The 26,406-nt window shown below is 33.1% G+C and overlaps 2 protein-coding genes across 3 annotated transcripts; one reads left to right on the top strand and one right to left on the bottom strand.

Moving 5' to 3' along the window:
* Positions 1-6,547: 6,547 nt before the first annotated feature.
* Positions 6,548-7,735, bottom strand: LOC120253325 (uncharacterized protein At4g26485). 2 transcript variants are annotated; one of them, XM_039261668.1, is made up of 3 exons: positions 7,327-7,735; positions 7,173-7,233; positions 6,548-6,929 (listed from the first exon to the last, which is right to left on the bottom strand). In XM_039261668.1, exons 1-3 carry the CDS (start codon positions 7,514-7,516, stop codon positions 6,602-6,604), a joined length of 579 nt encoding a protein of 192 aa, XP_039117602.1. In that variant the 5' UTR covers positions 7,517-7,735; the 3' UTR covers positions 6,548-6,601. The 2 variants fall into 2 exon arrangements, with proteins under 2 accessions (XP_039117602.1, XP_039117601.1); XM_039261667.1 differs by having other exon boundaries at positions 6,550-6,929; positions 7,029-7,233.
* Positions 7,736-19,412: 11,677 nt separating this feature from the next.
* LOC120255623 (disease resistance protein RPM1-like) lies at positions 19,413-24,327 on the top strand. The gene is given in 3 exon segments (XM_039263416.1): positions 19,413-19,910; positions 20,705-22,600; positions 22,840-24,327. Coding segments are annotated over 2 exon segments (2,928 nt in total). The 5' UTR covers positions 19,413-19,910; positions 20,705-20,728; the 3' UTR covers positions 23,896-24,327.
* Positions 24,328-26,406: the final 2,079 nt, after the last annotated feature.

Raw genomic sequence — 26,406 nt, 5'->3', positions numbered from 1 at the left:
GAATCCTATTTTCTAGCTCTAATCATCACTGATAGGAATTTAGTTGTGTTTTATGACCATGTTCTTTTATGTGCCAATTTTATCGACTACAATACTTGAAAGTTGAGCTTCAAACATAAGTTTCATCTGCTGTGCCCTGAATTCTCACTTAGCTAAAATGATCTCTTATGAAAACTGATCAATCTATCAAACCATTTAGATTCAATTTGCAATGATTTATTCAGAGAATATAATCAGTCTCTGAGGCATTAGCACAAACAGCCCACATGCATAACCGCAGTATAAATTGAAGAAGGTATGATGGCAAACACAATGAATCCATATCTCTCCTATTCTCCACTCTATTTGGCTTTCAATTCATAAACATCAAATTTTAGCTTCAAATATTTGTTAATTATGCACACACATTGGTAAACCTAAAAATGTTTTATTCACTAGATGGTTCATATCAAATCAAAACTGAAGATTAACAACAATTACCATCCTTGATACAAAAACCATACCAAAAATTACAGCATACTGAATAATCAAATTCAAAGCAACATATGATCCCTATGCAAAATCAAATTCAAGATCAACACTAAATATTGGTGCTGAATAATCAAAGCAACATGCTGGTAATGGAATTTGCACAATGAATTATGAAATCAAATTGTTCAAACGAGGATTACCTCACTGTTCATCCAAACCCAGTGAAGAGGATCCAGATTTGCAGCACTTTTCTACAAAACCACAGAGTGCAAGCATTCATGTTGATAGCTTTATCAAAATTTGATTTAATATATTTAACTTAATTTATATATATATATACATAACAATTAATTTTAAAATTTTGTTAATCACAATACACCTTGAATTAAGGAAAATAAAGTCATAATTTTAAAATAATTAATTTTAATTGATATTAATTAAGTTACCCTTCATCTAATAAAATTTCAAAAATATCCGTTCACCCCAAACTTTTATCCTTGTCCAACCTAATTTATTTTATTGGTTATTATATTATTTTGAACATAAAATTTTTCATAATACTTTGTTATTCTGTTTTGAAAAAGTGGATAAACCACATATCATTGAAGAAAAACAGATACATAACAACCACTAGGTGTGGAAAAAATACAAACAAACAGGAAAATAACACAATAAGAGCAAAGGAAAGGTGACGGCAGAAGAACATTCCCGCCATCTAGAAAGGAAGAAATAATCCTATTTCTCCCAAAGCTCCGGGTCTATCCCATTGATCGGTCGACCACCGGGGATGTCGACATGGGGCTCTATCATCACCAAACTGCTTTGAACGCTAGTGATAGAGTCTAATAGCTTTCTTTTCCTTGCTTTTGGGACTGCCACAACAGTCCAATGAAATGAAAGTTTCTTCATAAACTCACTGCACCATGCACCAGTCTTTCCCAGTACCTCCATCAACTTGTGGACCAATACCAGTCGCTTGGGCAACCACCAAATTTTCATTCTCCCAAATCTCATATTCAACATTGTAAGCATCTTCCGAAATAGAGGATGACCAAAATGTAAAAATTCTTGAAAATTTTTAGGAATTAATGGCGAAACCCCATGGAAAGGAACCCAATCAAAGCCATAAGGAGGGGGTTTCAGCAAATCACCAAAATCTTCCTTTGAACTCTCAGCTTCAACAATTGGGTCTAAGTTTGGATTCACATGAGATTTGGGTTGATGTGTTTCTATCACAATCAAATGGGCTATCTGGTTACCCTCACCAAGAGTAGCCCAATACGGCCCATCATGTATCTTAGGTAGTGTTTGTTTCAAGGGATTTGTAACTCCAAATCCCTTACTTTTTTAAAATCCGGTGTTTGTTTTGATGTATTTCATTTTTCATGTGCTTTTGAAATCCCATCATTGAGGGATTTTGGTTTACGGTCAAAATGACCGTAAAACCAAATCCCGGGAGTTCAAAACCAGTATATATGCATATGTATATATACATATATATATATATATATATATATATATATGAAATCTATACATATACGTATACATATACATATATACACATATACATTTACACATACATATACATACATATATACATAAATCTATATACATACACATACACATACACATATACATATATATACATATATATATACACATACACATATGTGTATATGTATACACATACATATACATACATATATATATATATATACATAAATCTATACATATACACATGCACATATACATATATACACATATATGTATGCACATACATATACATACATATATTTATATACATACATGTATGTATATACATTCCATAGATATACCTATATATAGTATGTTCACATATATAAATACACATATATATGTATATATACACAAATATATACATATACATATATGTATATGTATATATATATGTGTGTATATATGTATATACGCAGACATATCCATACACTTATACACATGTTTTCCAATTCCAGATTTACAAATCCTTCCAAACAAACATAAAATCTTATAATACAAGAATTCCAGCTACATCCAACCAAACACAAGATTTGATCGCAGATCAGATTAAAAGTTCAAGATTTCCAGCTACATCAGAATTCAAAATCCAATCGCATTTAATTACATCCAACCAAACGCTACCTTAGTTGTTTTAATATCCAGAAGGTCCATAACAGCATTTGCACGTGAGTCAATTAAACCCAAATTCCTCATATCATCTTGGAATGAGGAACGTTGGACACGTAGTGGATTCATAGACTCATGCATTGGTTTCATCTTCACCAAATTGCTCTGACATGGTGCAGCCTCACCCAATGGGAATATGACACCGTTGTGCACATTCATCGAGGACTATCCTATGGCCTGGTCAACAACAGTTAGTGGCTTCACCAAGATCGAGACAACCAATGTTAGTCCATCGGTTCTTAGTGATTGACCAATGGTTCGTAGCACCACTGTGGGAGGAATTGGATCCATGGTTTGACGATCATCCGACGACAACATACGGGAGGCAGAAGCCTTGAAAGCAGTCGCCTCGGGAGCTAAGCACGTCGGACAGGTCTCAACCACCACCGTAGTGACCTCAGGAGTTGAGGTCGTCAGACAGACAGATGGGAGGCCAACACACCTCTGTTTCCCAGACCTATGCACCACGCATCGAGACTCAGCTGTCATTGCCCAATAGGTACGTGCATCCTTGTGACCATCAGGCCATTCGAATGATACACTGGGTAGACCCATGTCAACGTTACAGGAGAAGATCTCCACCGTAGCCGGAGCATCAACGAAAAACCCACCCGAAATTCTAGAAGGATACCTATCCCAAACATTGCCTCCTCAGATATCAAGTCAAATAACGTCGACAACACACCCTTATCTTCCTCCTCATCATCAAAGAGCCAAAGACACTCTCCATCATCCTCATCATGAGGGGGAGAGTAACACACTGGCAAATAGACTGATCGGCCATCGGAAGCGAATGTGAGGCGAACATCCCCGTTCATCTCTCTCGATCTCACTGGAACACCGGCGAATCGGAGAGATCCCTTTCCATTTTACAACTTATTGTTATTCTGTTTTCTACTCAATAAATATGATTTATTTGATTTTTTAAATATTTATGATATATAATTTAGCTTAATTTATCTATTCTTTGTCCTTACTAGAGGGGCGGAAAAAAGAGAATTTATGTAGTTGACCTTAAATTAATTGTTTATTGTTATCATCATCTTATGTGCACTCTCTCCGTTCTTTTTTATCTGTCGTGGTTGACCGAATCTCACATACTAATAAACTTAGTTATTTCACAAAATTTTATAAAAAATTAGTTTTTTTTTGCAAAATTACCCATAATTTATATCATCACATTTTTCTCTCATATTTAATTCAAAAAAGAGAATTGAATAGAGAGTATTAAGGGTAATTTTGGAAACAAAATAATAAATGTTTCTTGATGTCAGAAAATAACAGATAAAAAGAAACATGGATTGGTGACATCTAAAAAGAAACGGAGGGAGTAATCTTTTATTTTTTTTATTGTTTAGGAATGTAGACAAGCCACTTTAATATAGGTATGTTTTGAAATCCCCACCTCTATTCATAGTGGCTATTTATTTTTCAATCCATTCCCTAATTAAAAGACATTTTAAATATGTATACATATAGATATATAGACTCATATAGATATATAGATGACATACAAGTTTTCTTAATACTCCCTATGTGTCACAAATCCATGTTCCTTTACCTTTTTATCTGTCATTTTCTAACATCAAGAAGCATTTATTATTATTATTATTATTATTATTATTATTATTATTATTATTATTATTATTATATTTTATTTTTTTTTTTGAGGTAGGGCGACAAGTGCCAACCCTCAGGGTTTACTCGAGCGGGGAATTGCCACAACGTCCTCACCCTCTTGAAAACTGGGGAGCACGGTCAGGGGAAATCGAACTCGCATCTCCTCCAACGAGGGGACCCGGGGTACCGCTAGGTTACAAGCCCTTTGGTTTTTGAGGTAGGGCGACAAGTGCCAACCCTCAGGGGCGTACGCGGGCGGGGGAATTGCCACAACGTCCTCACTCTCTTGAAAACTGGGGAGCGCGGTCAGGGGGAATCGAACTCGCGTCTCCTCCAACGAGGGGACCCGGGGTACCGCTACGCTACAAGCCCTTTGGTATAAAATTTTGGATAGAGAACTAATTTTTTTATAAAATTTTGTGAAATAACTAAAGAGTCATTTCGCATCGTTTCTGTTTTCTTGTTTTTTGTTTTTGTTTCACTTTTGTTTTGTTTTTGCTTTGTTTTCGTTTTATTTTCAATTTTTTAAAAACAAAAACATGTTTGAATACACTAACTATTGTGTATTTTAAAAAGCTGAAAACAAAAACATGTTTGGTTAGCATAAAATTATTATAACGCTCTTTTTTATCGTTTTTTTTCAAATCCATATTTTAATTTTTTATAAAACTTTATTTTTTATATTAATTTACTTGATTATATTATTAAATAAAATTAATAACATAAACTGATATTGTATGGGTAAAAAATATCTCATAAAAATTGCACAATTTGAAACTAAAAAATATTTTGACATTTGCCTTCAAAAATTTAATATATATATATATATATATATATATATATATATAAATTAGATTCATCCGATTCAAACAATAGATTTCTACAAATATTTTTTCAATATATATATATATAAATATAATATTATATCATAGTTTATCAAAATATAATTTTTTTATAATACTCCCTCCATTCTTTTTTATTTGTCATTTATTAATATCAAGAAGCATTTATTATTATTTTTTCAAAATTACCCTTTGGAATTAAATATGAGAGAGAAATGTAAAAATACAAATTAAGGGTAATTTTGGAAAGATAATATTTTTTTTATAAAAATTTGTGAAATAACTAAATTCGTGAGATTCGGTTAATCACGATAGATAAAAAGGAATTGAGGGAGTTTATAAACTAATTTGTAAAATATCAAGCCAAAATAATAAATTTTTATAAATACTATTCTTAAAAATATATTTTTTATAATTATTATTATTAATTTCTAAAAAATTGATATTTTTTAAAAAATAAAAATTAAAACTTAAGTGGAATAAAAAATTAAAAGGAGAGAGAAAGGAGTAGAAGAGGAAGGATGGGAGGAAGAATTTTGAAAACGTTTTCAAAACAGTTGAAAATATAAAATTATTGTTTTCAGTTTTTTTTGGAAACACTAAGATTATTGTCAAAATTTTTCAAAACAAAAAAACAAGTTGCTAAATATGTTTTCTCAGTTTTGTTAATAAAACATGAAATAGAAAAAAAAAAATATAAATTGGCAACAATGCAAAATGACCCTTAAATTTTTAGTATGTGAGATTTGGTTAACAAGACAAATTAAAAATAAGGAGTGAGTAATATTTTTCACAAATGTTAAAAATTTTATGAATATCATCTTCGACTGTAAAATGGTAATAAAAAAAATTCAAACATTCATTGACACCTTTCACGTTTTCAACTGTGGTATATAGACACACAAACAATAGTCAAATCATATACCCATTATAATAATATTAAATACTTCAAGTTCGGGGGCGTTCATTTCAGAGAAAGTGGTCTGACTTCCCCCACTTATGGTGTTCATTTGTGCTGAAGTGGGGGAAGTGGCACTTCCCCCACTTCCGACGGAAGTGGATTTTGAACTAAGCCCACTTCAGTATTTTTTTACTGAAGTGGGGGGAATGGAGTCAATCTATAAAAACTAACTTATTTTCACTTCTAAAGTCTTTTTTGAACTCATAGAATTTCATCAAACACCTAAATCCTTTGGTTCTATTCTCACTTTCTAACAAATGAACACAGAAGTCTTGGAAGTGATATCACTTCCTCCCACTTTAGAGAAGTGGCATTTTCCTCACTTCCTGACTTCCCCTCACTTACAGTGAAATGAAACCCCCCCCCCCTCTCTTCATGTTTAGCATATTAATTCCTTGCAGAAAAAAAAGGAAAAAAAATACTCAAAACATCTCATATTTGTCTACATTCAAAATCAGAACTACAAACAGCAAACACAAAAGCAAAAGAAGCTTTTATATTCCATTCAAAGAAGCAAAGATGACATTTTCATAATCAAACCATCATCTTCTTCTAAAGATTTTTCCAATGAAAACTTGAAAGTAAAGCACTCTTTCAAAGGGAATTTCTTGTTGCTCTTAATGCTACCACCTCTCTTGTTATGATACCCTGGATACTTCTCCTTCATGAATTCCACCATCTCCACCAAAACAAACCCTGCCTTCTTTGCAAGCTTCTCAAGCTTCCATTTGCGATATGGATAATCATTCCTATGTGTCACATGCACTTCTCCTTCTTCACTCAGCATCTTGCTTGAACTCATAAAGAAATTTTCAAGTAGTTTCCTGTGCTTCCTGTAGTTTAAAGATCACAGAGAGAGAGAGAGAGAGCTTGAACATCATGTTAATTTTTACTAAGAGTAAATGTATAATAAGATAAAGATATATGTATACATGATAAGCTTCTTGTCACTTTCTTTAAGTAAAGGATCATGCCCTGCATGTGGGAAGTTGAAGATGATCCTATCAAACTTCATGTTCTTTAAAACTTTATGTTCATGCATGTTTTTCACATCAATCTTATATAGAATTACACACCGTAACTCCTTCAAGTCCTGGAGATGAGCTTCTGAACTCCACTGCTTCCAATACAATGTAGCTAATCATACATGGACATATAATTAATGATCATCACGCACATGCATGAACAAATAATGAATGAAAAACCTTGACCGTTAAGAAATTAGAGTACCTTTTGAATCTAGAGAAGTGGCAACCATGTTCTTGGCAGAGCCAAAGGCATTGGCCAAACATGCAGAGAATGAAAAGTCACCTTCCCCAACAAGGAGAATTCTTTGAGTGCTGTTGTAGTGAGTAATCCATTTCACTGATCTTTGACTACTGGTTTTCTTTGTGAAGTGCTCTGAATATAGCTCCCCCATGTCTATGAATGCAATAATAACTCATGGGAGTTCAAAGTAGTTGGATATTGAAGGGTAGTTATAAAGATATGGTGTGCATTGAATGGTTGTGTTGTTTCCCAAGAGAAAGGAAAGAAGAGGCCTTTCAAATTTCAAGGAGTTTAAAGAAGAAGAAGATGATTTTGTACTTTTTCTAGAGGGCTGATTTTGAAGAATCGAAAAGTCTGTGCATGCATGTTGCTGAAGATATCACTAGTCAATAGGTTTCAGTCTTTATATGTTTGATAGGGAAGAGGTCATAAAAAAGTGATTTAAATTTAAGGTGGCAGTGTGGCACACTTAACCTGTATATATATATATATATATATATATTGTTGGAGATAATGTTTGATCAGAGCATCAACAGTTGAATCTAGAATAAAATCAAATGTGCAATATATGCATTGGAATTGCAAATTGATTAGATGCAAAGTTGCTTGACTTGTTTCTCTTGTTTTTTAGTTTAATTATGATTCTCTGAATTTACTTTCACTGTATTAGTTTTGTATGCTTTAGTATGTGTGTTGTGAACTGTCATGTGGGCATGTCTAGCAGGTGTTTATTTAAATGCCTGGTTCTGATGGATCAATGATGGCCGGAGGGAATCCACAGCACACCAGTCGCAGGTGTTTGATGAAATGCCCGATAGAACACACTTTAGATAAGAGAGGAAAACACAATACAATAGAATGGGAAGACTAGTCAAAAGATGAAGCCAACCAATGAGTGAAGAGCACTCCCTAATATTTTATAGTCAACAGAAAGACAAACCAAATTAAAAGCTTCAGTACACTCCCATACATTCCATTGGTCAGAGATAAACTGACCCATACCATTGGCTCTTCCTAAGCCACTAATTGGAGCATTAAATGCTCTCTATTACACCTTAACCTTCATAGATAATATACCATTACTACAGTACACAGCAACCATGCTGGTACGAGAACAGGATCCATAACCTCCACCATGCTTCACCAGCTTGACTGCAACAACCGCCGGCAAGCCCATGCTGACCATGCTTGCAATCACCCTTAAACAGGTTCCTCAATGAATGAATATGAGGACTGTTTTTCAGTGTGAAGTAACAGCTTCTGTTTCTTTTCTTCTTCATAATCTCCTTGCATACTAAGAACTAATGTTTTTAAAACCGGACCGGACCGACCGGTTGGACCGGAAAAACTAAAAACCGACCCATAGCCCGATCCGGTTTTAGAATTAATGTTGACCAAACCCAGCCAAACCCGGTGAACCGGCCGGTTGGACCAAAACCGAATGGAACTCGGTTTTCATTTTTTTTATTTTATTTTGTTTGGTTTCTTTTTTTGTTTTTTGTTTTTGTTTTTGTTTTTGCTTTTTTTTTAAGAAAGAACTTAGGGCATGAATTGGCTTTTTTTTTTCTTAATTTCATAATACTCTTTGAGTCTTGATTTGTCGAAAATATTGTTTGGATTCTTGGAACTTTGGAGTTTGGAGGCATGAGAAAATAAACAAAAAAAAAAAGAAACTTATAAATTGTTTAAGAGGTATAGATTATTTAGGACTTATTTATGACGTCATCCGGTCCGACCAGAACGGGTCATCCGGTCGAACCGACTGATCCGTGACCCAAATATGAGACCGGTTTGTTATCCGGTCCGGTTTTAAAAACATTGCTAAGAACTAAGCGAGTCTTTTACAGGAAGCAAGTTTTGTGAGTACAACAAGGAGATACATTCGATCCTAACATATATATATATATATATATATATATATATATATATAGACGTAAAAGCATGAGAATAGTTGAAGATGAATCTATCAAATTTCACCTTCTTTAGGATATCATGCATGTGTTGAGAAAGTTTACTCAGAACCATGCAAAGCTATGAAGAGTTGACTATTAACTAAAGAACGGGCTACTATGTACGTTGCACGGGAAACTGCTTCAGGATTGGATGGAACAAATGGAGTGCTGCGTACCGATTGGATGTTTACTTTTGTTTGGCTGCTGTGTCATGAGTTTAGTTAGTCTTCTTTTGAGTCTAGATATTGTTGTTCCCCAGCGATGTATTGAAGTTCAAGTTAATTATATTGAAGCTTCACATTGTCTCTCTTTAGAGAGCTTACAAAACATATCAGTGAGACATCAACTATCGCTCCTTCATTCTCCATCAGCATGCATATGTTCATGCATGTATTTCACGCCATTCTCATACAGTACGTATGTGCCACTAGAGCTCCTTCAGCTTCTCCAGCCTGATATCTGAAAAGAGATAAATTTACAGACAGCATGGTTAATGCTCATGCAAAAGAAACAAGCATGAATCAAAGATTAGAGGGACTGATTTGTATTATATATATATTTATTCAAAGTTGAGAGTGTGAAATTCACAAGCTAGCTGAATTTATTGCAACCAGAATCAGAATTTTGACAAAATCTGCATATTGAAGAGATGAGCACATTCAAGGAGTAGAGAAAAATAATTGATAACTGGGAATTTTTTTTTTGAAGAGAAAGTAAAGTTATAAAGCTAACGGAATAAAGAGACTATATATACGCCCTCCATTACAAAATATATACTCTCTTCATTTCTGAATACATGTCGATATTACACAAGAATTAAAAATAACATTAAATTATCTAAATTTTAACATAAAAAACAACCAAATTACTAAACTATTCTTCTCTTGAAATTATGTATTTTTCTTGGGGCTATAAATATTACTCTCTTCATTTATATAACTTAGCTAATTGAAGATGGGTAAAATTAATTAAAAAAATAAATAAATATTGCCTTGATACTGTAAAACAACAATAATTTTGAAATAATTATTTTTTTAAAATGACATGTATTCTGGAATGGAGGGAGTATTGTTTAAGGATGTTGCACAATAATTAATTAAGGATAACATTAAATTTTTTGAAATTTAACATAAAAATCAGCCAAATTATCAAACTATTCCTCTTTTGAAATCATTTATTTTTCTTAAAATTATAATTATAATTATTTTCATTTTATATAACTTAAGAAATTGGATACTGATAAAATTGAAAAAAACACAAATAAATATTGTCTTGTTTTGTAAAACGACAACTATTTTAAAATATTTTTTTTTTAAAAAACGACTTATACTTCAGAATGGAAGGAGTATACTATAAGTACATAGTCAACATCTAAGACTTATTGAAAACTGTAAATCTCATTTAAGACTAAACAAGTAACATAATTACTTATAACGTAACTACCGCAGAAAATCATCTTTAATAAATTTGACAATGAGATAAATACTCGTTTGGAGATATTTGATTTAAGTACAATGAGAATTATAGTGATGGACTGTTGTGTATGGCTCATATACACAAGCAAACTAGCAGATGTGGGAACGGAGTGGAGTGGCGTGACAACATCTATCATATTGTGGGAGCATCAGTTTGATAGGTTGAGTGCGGGGGAAACGCCCCGCGGTAGGATACAAGAGTAATTTGTATTTTGTTAGGATTATGATTTGATAATCTTGTAATTTGTATCCGGATAGGATTTGTATTAGGTTTAAAATATGGATATGTTTAGAATCCAGATAGGGTTAGGATCCAAATAGGTTTGTATTTGGATAAATTTAGGTTTTTACCTATAAATATTTGTAACCCTAGTCTTTTGTCTCAACTGTGAGGAGAGACAAGTGAATAAGAGGATTACGGCTGCTCCACTCCCGAGGACGTAGGCACATTGCCGAACCTCGTAAATCTTGTGTGCTTTTATTGTCTCATTGCTCTCTTGATTTCCCCTGCGGATCCTCTATTTTACCTAACTATTTTTCCTAACATGGACACCATGCTCTTGACTGAGCCAAAAGCCCCTGGCCAAGCAAGCATGCAGAGAATAATGACAAGTCAACCCTTTTCAATAGGGAGGATATTTTCTTTGAGAGCTGTAGTAGTATGTGATCCATTTCTCTTTTCTGATCACTGGTTTTTGTCCCTAAAATTTACAGTCATTTTTCTATCTTTGAAGCAATTGAGCTTGTACTAGCAAGTGTGAACGTTAACCATATAAAGATACTGGATTGAGTGCATGGCTATATTGTTCCCCAAGCTAAAAGACATAAAGTATACTAGTGTTTACTACTAAACTGTGCTTATGGCTTGGGTTAAAAAAATTATCTGCATCTTTAAATGCACTGGACGTGTTAGAGCTTGATCACATTGCTTCTATATAATATATATATATATATATATATATGGTCTAAATTCTATATACACTAATTAAGTATGTTTAATGTTATTCAAGAGATTGAAGAAGAGGGCCCTCATGTCTCATGAAGTTTGTAAGTTTGTTTTGTTAAAATAATGTTCAAATACTGGAGAAATGATCATGAGAAATAGTTTGCTGGATTATCTCATGTCTTCTCACTTAGATCCCAACATCTAGATGGTATTACAAAGTATTTACTTGTTTCTAATCTAATAGAAGTAGTCTCTATTTTAATTTAGATCTTTTGTTTCACTCGATCCGATGATATCACATAAATGTAAAATTAAAATGATTTGGAACAAACTGAAAATTACGGACCATTTACAACACTAAAAAGTGGAAGAAAGTAGATAAACCACATCTAATTAAATAGCAGAATAGATTGATTTATAAATCATGCATCTTATCTGGGCATTTGCAAACCCCTAGCCATAATCAAATTGATTCATTAATCACTTTGCATCAACACAATGCTTCATAGAAAACAGCTACTTCCATATATAGTTTCCATAAAATTAATTTGCACTCGCTTTCAATCTTAATCATCTATTGTGTTTTGATCATTAAAGTTAGTAGAGATGCAACCTCTGCTTTTTTCTGCAGGGTGCTGCCAATGAGAAATTGAAAGTGAAGCTATCTTTCAAAGGAAATTCATAATCACTTAAAACTCCTGAACCCCTTTTGTTACTGTAACCAGGGTAGTCCCATTTTCTAAACACCACCTTCTATTTGAGAACAAGCTCAGCATCATTTGCAAGATCCTCAATTCTCCATAATCTGTATGGGAAGTCATCACGGTGTGACACATGCACTTGTCCTTCTTCATTAAGCATCTTGCTTGCCACCTTGAAGAAATCTCCAACCAACTCCATATGCCCCCTGTTGTTTACAAAGACAGCTAGTGATTCAGTGACATGTTAAACTTAATATACATAAAGATAGGTAGGACACCCACATTATAAGCTCCTTATCTCTTTCTTTAAAGAAAAGGTCATGTCCGGCATGGGGGAAGTTAAAGATGATTCTATCAAACTTCATGTGCTTTAAGATTTTATGTTTATGCATGGCTTTCACGTCAATCCCATGCAGAACGAGGCAGTTTAACTTCTTCAACTCCTGCAGATGGACTTCTGAAAACTGATACTTTCTTAACAACATAGCTGATGTCTATGGAATAGAATCACAAATGAATAGAGAATTAGAGAATGGAGAGATAGAAAGAAATCATTTGGAAATAATTAATTAGTGTACCTTGGGAATCAAGAGAAGTGGCTACCATGTTCTTGGCTGAGCCAAAGGCTCTTGCCAAGCATGCAGAGAAGGAGAAGTCACCCTCTCCAACAAGTAAGATTCTTTGAGAACTACTATAGTGAGTGAAATATCTTTTCTTTTCTGTCTTTGGACAAGCCACAGGATTGAACTCTAGATTTTTAAGGGTAGAGGGAAATGAAATAACAACTCTTGACTCTCCTATTATAAGGTGGCATCTCTTTCCATTATGATTATCATTGGTTTTGTCAGTGAAATTTGAAGCCATTTCCCCCATTTTTCTTAAGCTACTGAGATTGCAACAAGAAGCTAGCATGCAAGAAGGTGAACTATAAAAAAGATACTGCATTAAATGGCTATGTTGTTTCCCAAGAGGGAAGTGATGAGTGATTTAAGAGGTGCCAGAACTTAGAAGAGTGGAAAAGCCTCTGATATCATATGTATACCTCACATGTTATATTCCTCTGCATTTAATAACATGTATAACTTATTTTTAAACAATATGTTACAAGACCTATTTAACAAAAGTGAAGGAACTTCACAGACATGGAGCAAGCTCAACAAATATATACGATTTCAGTTGGCTTTGGGGTTTGATTTCAAGTCTTTCTTGATATAAACAACATATGTAAGGGATGCAAGTATAATTCACCTAAAGTTTTTGTTATATTTAGGGTATATATATATAAGAATTAAAATTTTAGAGTTACATATCTATAGGTGCATAAGGTGATATTTCACCTACAATAGCATATAAGGGATGACAATTTTTTTTTTTTTTTTCTATTTAGAGTATATATATATGTATGTATAATTTTAAGTCTAAATCTATTAACCAAACCCCCATAAAAATTTGGTTGGGTTATCCTGAACCTAACCACCTTTAACAATGCCTTGCTCGGCAAATGGTGGTGGAAAATTATCAATGAAAGGCAGTGGTGTGGAGAATTAGTCTTCAGAGCAAACTACTTTCGGAACTTCCCTTCTTGGAATCTTTTCCACAAGCACTGTGCTAGAAGATCTTTTTTCTGGAATGGTATTCTCCATGTATTACCAGCATTTCGGAAAACTCTTACTTCTATCATTCGAGATGGTGCCTCTACATTGTTATGGCTTGATAGCTGGGTAGAGGGGCGTGCACCGGCGGATATCTGGCCAAATCTTTTCCAGTTAGCACTGCTAAAGGATTGCACCATTAAAGATTTAGCTGGAAGACATCTACCCATTCCGTTGGAGGACTTTGCTTCTGCCCGGGATCTGGTTGACCAGGTCAATACAAATCACGTTTCCGCTAGGGATGAAAAACGTTAGAAATTAACAGCTAACGGAACCTTCACTGTTAAATCATTCTACAACTTTCTGAATGATGGGGGTTTAAGATGTGGTTGGACCTCCACTATCCTTAAAGGTCATTGCCCAAAGAAAATCAATCTGTTTAATTGGCTAGCGTATGATAATAAAATCTTAACATTGGAAAATCTTACGCAGCGTAGATGTAACCTCTTTCACTCGATCACATGTGTTTTATGCCACGCCAATGTTGAGTCGGCTGATCACCTCTTTGTCCAGTGCCCTGTGGCTTCACACATTTGGAATTTTTTTAGCCAACTCTTGGACCTTAGGAGTGTTCCTATGTCGCTTAGTGATTTGTGGGGCACGTGGAGGAAAAACATCAAAAAGCCACTCATTTATCTTTGGGATTTGATTGCGCGTGCAGTCACTTGGAACATTTGGATTGAAAGAAATGCGCGCATTTTCAATTCTATTTGTTTACCAATTGTTTCCATTATTGTTAAAATTGAGCATATGCTTCTTCTTTGTTTATCTGCAGCTCCTGATTTGAAGAACGCAAGATTGGAGGAGCCTTTGGTGAAGGTCCAAGCGTAGCCTTGCGTTTCTCTCCTCTACGGACCTGAATCCGCGTGTCCCCCAGAGAGCCTCCCGACCACTGGCGCGGTTTAGTGTATCCTAGTCTGGCTTGTCCCTAGAGGACTCCTCCTCTAGGGTTGTCTGTTGTTCGGTCCGTAGGTGTTGTGATCACCGCTAGTGGTTCTTGTGTTGCTTTGTGTCTCTCTTCCTTCCCTACCCTTTGGGGGTAGTGTGTTTGTGTGTTTCCTGTGTTTCAATCTGAACTTCTTATTTTAATATATGTGGTTTATCCACTTTTTCAAAAAAAAAATTAATAATTAGAAAGCAATTAACATACAAGAGTACTCGTGCCTTGTAGGTATAAGATTGTTGCACAGCTTTGAAAATTAGGACATGTTTAACTGATTAAATTAATAGTATAGAGAGAAAGGGAGGGAGAAATGATGTTTTATTTTCAATTAATTATTTTAATAATATATATAAATAAGAATGATTTGGAGGAGGTATTATGAGCTTTGTATGATAAAGAACCATAAATTGAAGGTGGCCTAGTAGTGATTGAGGAAAGCTTCCAATTTTTTTTTACATTTTTCCTGAGATCACTTGTTCAATATTATGAACAAACTATCATAAGGTAAGGTCATAATTTATGCATTATGGCTGCCTCTAACAAATGAGCCATGGACTCCAGGCTCATTGGTGTGGCTAAAATGTTTTAATGTGTTTTAAGCTATTCTTTTTGTTCCATTATGAATTTCCACTTATAAAGTTATCTATGTCTCAAATTATTTGTCTACAAACTTGATTTAAGAGTTAATTTTTAAATTTAACCTTAATAATTTATTTAAATGTGTTATTCTTTATCACCATCACATTAAATGTACAATCTTAATGGATGGACAAAAAAATGGATAAAATGACACTAAAATTAAGCAAAATGTTGATGAGATCTTTTAAATTTACTATTATTAGTCTTCATGAAATGGTTAAAGTCAACAGTTATAATAGGACAGAGAGTACTGTCAAATGTAAATGCTCATTGCTAGGAATGAGTGGTTTCTGTGAAAGTACCTGGAAAGCGAGATGCATAACTTCTAAGTATTTCTTATACTTAACTCTGCAGGAAAAAAACAAAGAGATGAAATTTGAGAATCATATCATATTCAAATCCATAAATCACTATTTAGTTACCTGTCTTAATAATGGTATTATTTTCTTGAGAACTTCAATTGAAGGTGATTTTAACAATTAGCTGTAGAGGATTCCCAGATATACCCATGAATTCATTCAATTATATGTTAATTTTCCCCATTGCTTTGGGGAGGCGGGCGAACCCACTGAGAGCCCTGCAGAGCGCACTAAATCTCGGTGAAACAAGTGGGGACGGGGCCGTTCTCATGTGGGTTCTAGAACCACCTGTATATAACCACTATTTATAACTCTCAGAAATGTACCCTCAGCAGAGAATCGAACTATCACCACTCGGTAAGAGCTCTATTAGTGACCCGTGTGTATATAACACACATTGCCTAAGAAAAAGCATTTATCCGCTGAAAGATATCGAACTGTTGAGCTTGGTTTGTAAGTTATTCTGATTGGCAAGTATGTATTATTAACTCCTCTGCAACAAATAAACAAGTGATTAGAGTCAATAAACATAACTGTAATAAATTCAAATCTATAAATCACTACTCTTACCCAAGTTTTTAATCACTTTTCCGCCAATTAAACTTAAATGAACAAAGTCATCAGAGAAACTAGAGCTTAATGAACACCTGCAATTTAAGACAAGCACATAGAATTGACATGCAGTGGTGTAACGGAGCTGATGATTTACTTATCGACAGGATTAATTATTGATTCTCAATAAAAACAAGTGACCACTTTTCAACTATAACATTGAAACTGAGATGACTAGGGCTTTTAAATATTACTTTTTTTAATTAATTATCAAATAGGTATTTTTATAATTATTTACCAAAATAGAAAAATAGACATATTTTGTTTTTCAATATTAAATTTTAATTTTTTTTAAAAAAGGTGTTGTGGGTTCCACTAGTTTTTTAACATTAAAATTTAAATTTTTTTTTAAATTACAAGTCCCACTAGTTTATTATTATTATTATTATTATTATTATTATTATTTTAAAACTACGGTTGGTCCTATTATTTTTTTAAATTAAAAATAATTTTACACTAAAGCCCTTATAATTTCATAAAATTTATTATAACTAGTTATATTCCCACATCTATTCTCTTAGTTTAGCTTTCACTAATTGTAACAGAAAAAAATTATGGGTAATATTTAGTCAAAATTTTAAAAGATAAAAATTATTGTGGTTAAAATTTTTTATATATATAAAAATTAAAATTATCTCCAAATATTAGAATAGTCAAACATACAATTGTTAGGGTAGGTGGAGAGCATTATTGGAGGTTGATGGGATGAATTATTAGTGGTAGGTGCCATTTACCATATTCACAAGAGCCAATAGATCAAATTGATTATAACTATTTATTTGTTATGTGGAGGCTTATTTTAATCATCTAAGTCCATTTTGTAAAAACATGCAAGCATTATTGTAAGAAAGGTTGTAAATAGAGAGAAGTTCTCTTCTAAACTTATATCATTGTAGTTTCTTTATTTTTCTTGCAAAGTTATTTTATTTTCTTTACATTCAAATTAGCAAAATTTATATTATTGTCACACTGAACGACTTCAATATATGAAACTAGTTATAAGGGTTTTAATATAAAATTGTTTTTTAATTTAAAAAACTAATAGGACCTATGGTGGTTTTAAAAAAAAATTTTAATATTAAAAAACTAATGGGACCCGTAATTTTTTTTAAAAATAAATTTTAATATTTAAAAACTAGTGGAACCCACGACACTTTTAAAAAATAATATTTAATATTAAAAAATAAAATATGCCTATTTTGATAAATAATTATAAAAATACCTTTTTGGTAATTAATTAAAATAAAAGTAATATTAAAAAAAACCTCTAAAATTTGTGTCATTCTAATTTCTTTATTTTCTTGCAAAATTATTTTATTTCCTTTACATTCAAACTAGCAAAGTTCATATTCTTGTCAAATTGAACAGCTTCAATATATGAAATTAGTTATAAGGGTTTCAATGTAAAATTGTTTTTAATTTTAAAAACTAATATGACCCATGGCAATTTTAAAAGAATAAATTTTAATATTAAAAAGCTAGTGGAACCCAAAACACTTTTAAAAAACTAAAATTTAATATTAAAAAAAATTAAAAGATGCATATTTTGGTAAATAATTATAAAATTAACTGTTTTGGTAATTAATTAAAATAAAAGTAATATTTAAAAAAACTCTAAAACTTATGTCATTCTATTTTTTTATTTTTTATTTTTGCAAAGTTATTTTATTTTCTTATATTCAAACTAGCAAAATTTATATTCTTTGTCACACGGAACATCTTCAATATATGAAACTAATTATAAGAGTTTCAATGTAAAATTATTTTTTAATTTAAAAAATTAGTAGGACCATGTATTAAAAAACTGATGGGACCTGTAATTTTTAAAATAACAAAATATAATATTAGAAAACTAGAGTAACCCACAACACTTTTAAAAAAACTAAAATTAAATATTAAAAAAAATGAAAGATGCCTATTTTGGTAAATAATGATAAAAATACCTATTTTGGTAATTAGTTAAAATAAAAGAAATATTTAAAATAAACTCTAAAACTTGTGTCATTAGTTATTTTCATAATTATTTATCAAGGCATCTTTATTTTTTTAATATTAAATTTTTGTTTTTTTAAAAGTGTTGTGGGTTTATCTAGTTTTCTAATATTAAAATTTATTCTTTTAAAATTACGGGTCCCACTAGTTTTTTAATTAAAAAATAATTTTAATAATTAAAAAACTAATTTTATATTGAAACCCTTATAACTAGGTTCATGTATTCAAGATGTTCCATGTGATAATAGACCATTTGACAATAGACAAAATCTTTAGACAAAATCTTCAAGCATTTGATGGGAACCCAAAATAGCAAGAATGGGAAATGAAAACAACTCACAATTGAACATCAACTTAGTGAGATTGGCCAGCTAAACACCACACCAAGAAGTAGGAGCAAGAGAAAGAAGCAAGTTACTCATTGCTTTTTGAACACAAAACCAAGATGGCAACAAAGACTAACCAAAACAAGGCTTAATATAAGCTTAAATCAATGGTTTTGCATGGAAAAGTGGCCCGGAATCCCCAGGCTTGAATGTTTTTTTACAAACAAATGGAGACAAAGGCCGGGACCCACATGAATAATTGACAAAACCAACAAAAAAAGAAAAGAAAAAAAAAAAGGTTTTTTCTAAGATCCTTCGCTCACTTATATATGCAGGAAATATTTGCTAGTAATCAAGAGAGTTTCTTAATGTGTATTAAATGCACAATAAGTAAAAAATAAAATTTTTTTAAAAAAAAACACAAGTATTTAAGGCACTCAAGTAAATCCTTTTCTAAACGAAGCTGTTGTCAATGCTAACCTTGGTTATAAAAGTAGGAACTAAGCCAATTAGGATAAACATGCTAACTGATGATTGACTGAGTACTTGCCAGGAAGATGACCACAAGTTTAACGACAAGAAAGTAAAAAACGTAGAAGCCAGCGAGGATATGATAGAGACATGAACTCCAATGCAGTTTCTCAGAGGGGTCAACCCGGCGGCTTCTATGAGCAAGGCAGCGCATGAGTGGAGTGGTTGCAGTTTGTTTGCTTATCAACAACCAGATGTCGCTATCATTTTGAAATTTCTAATTTTTTAATTAATGCTGCAAGCTCATGGAATGTTCCCACGGTGCAAATCAATCATACAAAAAGTCTTCGGCAGAACATTTCCATCTCAAGCAAATGAAAGGTTGAGCTGAAGAAGAGATTTGATACTAAGAGAGAGCCAGAACCAGCAACACCTGCAAGTTTTTTTATCAGCTGTTGATCTATCAAAGAACATCAGGTATGACTTCTTATAATATGCAAATGAAGTATGAGTCAGTAAGTTTTGATTTTTTCAGGAAACATGATATCTTTTGGCCTTTATTTATCGATACAAAAATTCAAAGTTCAATGTTATTCAACTTCTTTGGCTTCAAAAAGTACACTAATTGCTCTAAAATACGGAGAATAGTTTGCAGTGTATGCATGATAGTATAATTATTAAATATACAAAGTTCATATTTAGTATAAAGCAGTACACAAAAGTTATTTGCTCTGAAAAGTTTCAAAAGTTATTATCCGATGGGAGACTATGCTTTTATTAAACACATGACCAGTTCCATTCCTGTCTTTCCATGCTCATGTATATATATGTGTAGCAATTTTCAGTTTTTAAAAAGCCATTTTAATATTGAAAATACAAAGGAACAAATATCATGTAATCGCACATCTAAGGAACCTTGATTTGCAAAAGCCAATTTTGTGCATCAAATCAATTTACTGGCTGCAAGACTTGAATCTATTGCATCCATATCAAAGTTTTCTAAAATTGCTATCAATTTACACATTACCTACTAGGAAATTGAAATATCAGAATCGTTGTTACTGAACTTCTTGCTGTAAAGAACATAGTATCTGAGAAATTGAAGAATGCCACAAACTTTTGAAGCACATAAATATCAGGCACATATTAAGCACTCATTTCGGTGTTAAGTGCATATATTAATGTTGTATGTGATGCATCTTTTTGGCCTATACAAGCTTGTATTTAGCAGAAAAAAATGTCAAAATAAGAGCACAACTATTCTTCTGTAGCCAACGAGAGGGTACAGCGACAAGATGGAGGCAATTGTACTTCTCCTCATAAAGAAGATCAGTGTTGCGCTGGGGACAGAAGCGATGACTGCTATCACCAGCTTATTAGCAAAGGAAGTCTCACTTGTGGCACAAATTCCTAGTACCATGAACCGAATAAAGGGGGAATTTGTTGTCATGAAAGCATTCTTAAAACAAGTAGATACGCAAAAGGAGAAGAGCAGCGCCCTTCAGGCTTGGCTGGATCAAGTACAGAATACAGCATTTCGGGTTGAAGACATCATCGATGAGTACTCCTATCTCATTGGTGAGCAGTACAGAAGTGGATTCAGAGGTTCAGTGTACAATTATATTCACAAAGCAAAACATGCACTAGCGTGGCACAGGGTTGCTGCTCAACTACAAGAAATAGAGTCTGACCTTCGACAAATATCTGAAATGAGGACTCGATATGACATTAAAACAGACGAACACATAAATCATGCTATCACAAGAGATTTTCATCGAGCAGACTCCTCATATTCAATTGCTGATGATGAGCTCGTGGGAATCAGAGAAGAAAGGGAACAGCTGCTTGAGTGGTTGACTGATAAAAAATCGGCTTGCAGCAGAGTCGCGATATGGGGAATGGGCGGTTTAGGGAAGACAACCCTTGTTACCAACATTTACAAAAGTCCAATGATACAAAAACACTTTGATTGTCATGCATGGATCACTGTCTCGCAGAATTATAGCAGTGAAGACCTTCTAAGGAAAATTTTGCTAGAATTCCTTGAGAGGAAGCAGACAAAGTCACTTGAGATTGACACCATGGCTCATAGAACCTTGGTGGGAACACTGAGAAATTTTCTACAGGACAAGAAGTACATACTCGTCTTAGATGATGTATGGAATACAAATGCATGGTATGGTATAAAGCATGCTTTGATTGACACCAACCGAGGAAGCAGAATAGTAATAACTACCCGGATCAAGGATGTATCTTTGCTTGCATCTAAAAATCGTGTTCTGGAATTGCGGAGTCTTGAACCAAAAGAAGCATGGGATCTCTTCTGCAGGAAGGTATTTTGGGAGGATGAAGATAAGAAGTGTCCGGAAGTGCTAGAGCCATTAGCAGAGAAGATTGTTGGAAAGTGTCAAGGCTTGCCGCTGGCCCTTGTGGCTATAGGCAGTCTCCTGTCACTCAGAGAAATTAACAAGGAGGAATGGAGAAAAGTCCACGACCACCTCAACTGGGAGCTGACAGATAATCCATACTTGAATGTAAGACATACTTTAAACCTCAGTTTCATTTATCTACCAGATTATCTGAAAAACTGCTTCTTATACTTGAGCATATTCCCGGAGGATTATGAGATGAAGAAGAAGAAACTAATAGAGCTGTGGGTAGCAGAAGGTTTCATTGAAGAGAAGGGGGCAAAGACAATGGAGGAGGTAGCTGAAGAGTACTTTAATGAACTCATTCATCGATGTATGTTACAAGTTGTGAAGAGGAACCTCACAGGAATGGTTAAAACTTGCCGGATGCATGACCTTGTTCGTGAGTTGAATGTATCCACAGCTAAAGCAAAGAGGTTCTCTGCCACCTATGATGGCACAGAAGTAGCACGCCTTGATGGTGAATCTCGACGCTTGTCACTTCACAGTACAAGCCATACTATGCAATTGTCCCCGAGTTTGTCAAGCCTTCGATCATTCTTCATATTTGATACTATGACTCTGTTGCAGAGAACCTGCAGATCAGGGAAGAAAGAAGAAGAAGAGAAGAAGAAGAGAAGAAGAAAAGAAGAAGAAGAGAAGAGAAAAGAAGATTCGAGAGAGAAGAAGGATAATTTGGCCAAAGATGTCCTCTCTTTCATTCCTCATTCCACTTATATGCAAATCCTTACAGAATCATAACCGAATTAATGACCTGGCATTTCATCAAACACGTGATGTGCCAGAACGTTGTGCAGGAATATCACAACCTTCTCAATTAATCTCTCTCTCCTAATTACATCATTCATCAATACTAAGTAATTAATCATTCCACAAATCCTGTATTCATCACATCACATAGTCTTCATAAAAGTTGGGTCTCCTTCCATGATTTGGGCGCACACTTCTTCTCACAACGGTGCCATACCTGTTGATGGAGTCAACCTCCTGTGCATCAGACTCCTGCTTCATTGCTGGCTTCAGTGATAAAACAATTTAGACTGTTAAGAGTCTTATATCTACAAGAAGTCCCGATTGAGGTAGTACCAGAGGAGGTATTTAATTTGTTTAACTTGCACTATCTGAGTTTGAGGAAGACGAAGGTAAAAGAGCTTCCAAATTCCATAATAAAGCTTCGCAATCTACAAACTTTGGACCTTGCTCAAACCAATATAGAGAAGCTCCCCCGTGGAATTACTGAACTAAAGAAGTTGCGGAATTTGTTTATTTATGAGCCAACTAACAAAAGGGCTGTACCAGCTCCCAAAGGAATGTGGGAGTTAAAAGGCTTACAAACTCTTCAGTATGTGGAAGTCAATGGGAGGTTCATAAGACAGATTTCGAACCTAACACAATTAAGAACCTTGGGAATAACCTCCGTTAAAAGCATCCATTGTGCAGAACTATGTGCCTCCTTAACAAAGATGCGGCTCCTCACCAAGTTGACTGTTTTAGCATATAATAAAGAAGAAACACTTGAGTTAGAAGCTCTAAATCCTCCACCATAGGCATTTGAAAAGTTGTATTTAATAGGGAAACTAGCAAGAGGATTAGAGATCCCCTTGTTTTATAATCTTGGTACCACTCTCAAGTACTTAAATTTGGGTTGGTCTGGCTTGAGAGAAGATCCACTTCCATCACTCTCCCAAATGTCAAACCTGGTTGTTCTCAGCCTTGTTAAAGCATACGAAGGTAGACTATTGAAGTTTTCTACCGGATGGTTTCCAAAGCTCAGAGATCTTTATTTAGGTGAAATGGAAAACCTCCAGAGGCTAGAGATACAAAATGGGTCACTGCAAAGCCTGGTACGCTTGATACTATGTTATCTGACAGGAATGAAAGGTTGTCCTTTAGGCATACAATTCCTTGACAAGCTTGGGGAATTTGACATGCTAAATATGCCCAAGAAGTTCATTGTGGATCTTCAAGGAAGTAGCAGAAATTGCGTTAAGCATATCCCAAACATCACTCATTATTTTGAAAGAGGAGGTTAGTGGTTCAAAAAGAGTCTTTCCCAACATGGAAGCACCTCTTGTGTAGATATGCTAGGTGCTCCCAGTGCCAATAGAGGTCTACAGGAGAAAGAAGCTGACAACACTCAAGTGAATGAAAGAGATGTGATTGTTTGATCTACGGGCTATACGAAAGGCAAAAATTGGCAAGAGGTGTAAGAAGTTTGTTACGCCAGAATTTATATTCCAGTTTTTACAAGAATTCTGTACCTTGGTTGCCTTTTTTTTATTTCTTTCTTTTCTGTGAGTAGTTCCTCCAAAAACCTTGAAAAGTCGTACTTCAATGTGCAGAGAACTAGAACCCTGCGCAAATATTTGTAATAAAGTAGTACACTCTTCTCTCTTTCTTTCTTTCACTGTTGTTGTTGTTACTGCTTGACAATAAAGAAAGTTTTGCTTGGACCATTGCATGAATGATTTCTGATGGTCCTTTGCTCCAGGTGCGATCAGATTAGGATAACAATCATGACCAAGACAGATGTAGAATCTTATTTTCTAGTTCTAATCATCACTGGTAGAAATTCAATTGTTTTATGACCACGGTCTTTATTTGCCAATTTTAGTGACTGTAACACTAGAAAGTTGGGCTTCAAACAGAAATTTCATCTGCTGTGCCCTGAATTCTCACTTAGCTAAAATGATCTTTTATGAAAACCGATCAATCTATCAAATCATTTAGATTAAATTTGCAATGATAAATTCAGGGAATATAATCAGTCTCTGAGGCCTTAGCACAAACAACCCACATGCAAAACTGCAGTATAAATCAAAGAAGGTATGATGGCAGACACAAAGAATCCATATATCGTCAATCCTCCACTCTATTTTGCTTTCAATTCATAAACATCAAATTTTAGCTCCAAATACTTATTAACTATGCACACATTTGCTAAGCGTAGAAATATTTCCCTCCACTCAATTGTTCCTATCAAATCAAAACTTAAGATTAACAACAATTAGCATCCTCGATACATAAAACATACCAAAAATTTCAAGAACCACTCCAGAACATTCAGCATACTGAATAATCAAATTCAAAGCAACACATGATTCCTATGCAAAATCAAATTCAAAATCAACATTAAATATTGGTGCTGAATAATCAAAGCAACATTCTGGTAATGCAATTGGCACAGTGAATCATGAAATCAAATTGTTCAAAAGAGGATTACCTCACTGTTTATCCAATCCCAGTGAAGAGGATCCAGAAAGGCAGCACTCTTCCACAAAAAAAGAGAATGTGAGCATGAATGAAGCTCTTGCCCTCACAAGCCAAAAGGGAATATCTAATAGTTTTATGAAAATTTGATATTTTAAAACATTAATATATTTTACCTAATTTTTTTAATTTATATATATATATATATGTAAAAAAATTAATTTTTATTTTTTAATAATAATAATATATCCTTAATTAAGAAAAATAAAGTTTTAATTTAAAAATGATTAATTTTAATTAATATTAATTATGTCCACACCTTAATCTAACAAATTTTCAAAAAATATATGTTCACCAAAACTTTTATTCCAATTTTATTTTAAATATATAAAATATTCATGATATATCTCTAGTTGTTTTATCTAACCCTTTGGCCTTTTATAGGCAACATAGGGGAAAAAATTATGTACTCAACCTTGAACTAACATATTATTATTGTTGTCATCATCTTTTGTAATCTTTTATTTTTAATTTTTTTTTATTTTTACTTTTTATTTAGAAAGGTTGACACGCCACTTTAATATAAGTACTCTTTAAAATCTCCACCTCTTTTGTTGGTATTTATTTTTCAATCTCTTATGAAAGTATATTTAAAATGATATATATTTTTATAGAGTGTTATTTGTAGAATATTAATTTTTTAATTTAAATATTTTAAAAAAAATTCATAAATTCATTAACAACTTTATCTATACCACTATCATAACAAATGTACATTGTAAAAAACAAAAAATAAAACATAAAATAAAAAACAAAAGACAAAGAAAAACAAAAACAACATATAATAAAATAACGATATATAATATATTAATATCTAATAATAAAGACATGTTTGATTGCAGTTTTTGAAAAAACTTTTTTTTTTTAAATTACAATTTATTGTGTTTTTATGTTTTTAAAAATACATACACACACATAAATTTTATCATACATAATAGTCAAATCATGTAATCCCAATTTAATAATATTAATAGTATTACTCCCACATTCAAAAGTTTCATTTTTCTTGTTTGTTATGTTCTTGTAACACGTGCATACATTCATCTATATTAATAGGCATATATTCATAATGTTTATAGGTTTTAAACAATTTTAAATGTTTATTATAAAGAGTTTCAGCTAATGTCAAATGAAAGATACGTGGTTCCTGATCTTACAATGCAAATACCACTTTCAGAAGTGAGTTTGGTTTAGTTGTGGAAGTAATTTTTACATGTTAAAACTTTTGAATATTCAATATTTTGTTATTAAAAAAATATTAAATTATTTATTTA

Source organism: Dioscorea cayenensis, chromosome 3 (assembly GCF_009730915.1).
Source record: "Dioscorea cayenensis subsp. rotundata cultivar TDr96_F1 chromosome 3, TDr96_F1_v2_PseudoChromosome.rev07_lg8_w22 25.fasta, whole genome shotgun sequence".
In the NCBI taxonomy this organism is placed as follows: Eukaryota; Viridiplantae; Streptophyta; class Magnoliopsida; order Dioscoreales; family Dioscoreaceae; genus Dioscorea; species Dioscorea cayenensis.
Note: the sequence above shows the minus strand (reverse complement) of the source record. Positions and strands in the feature narration are given on the sequence as shown.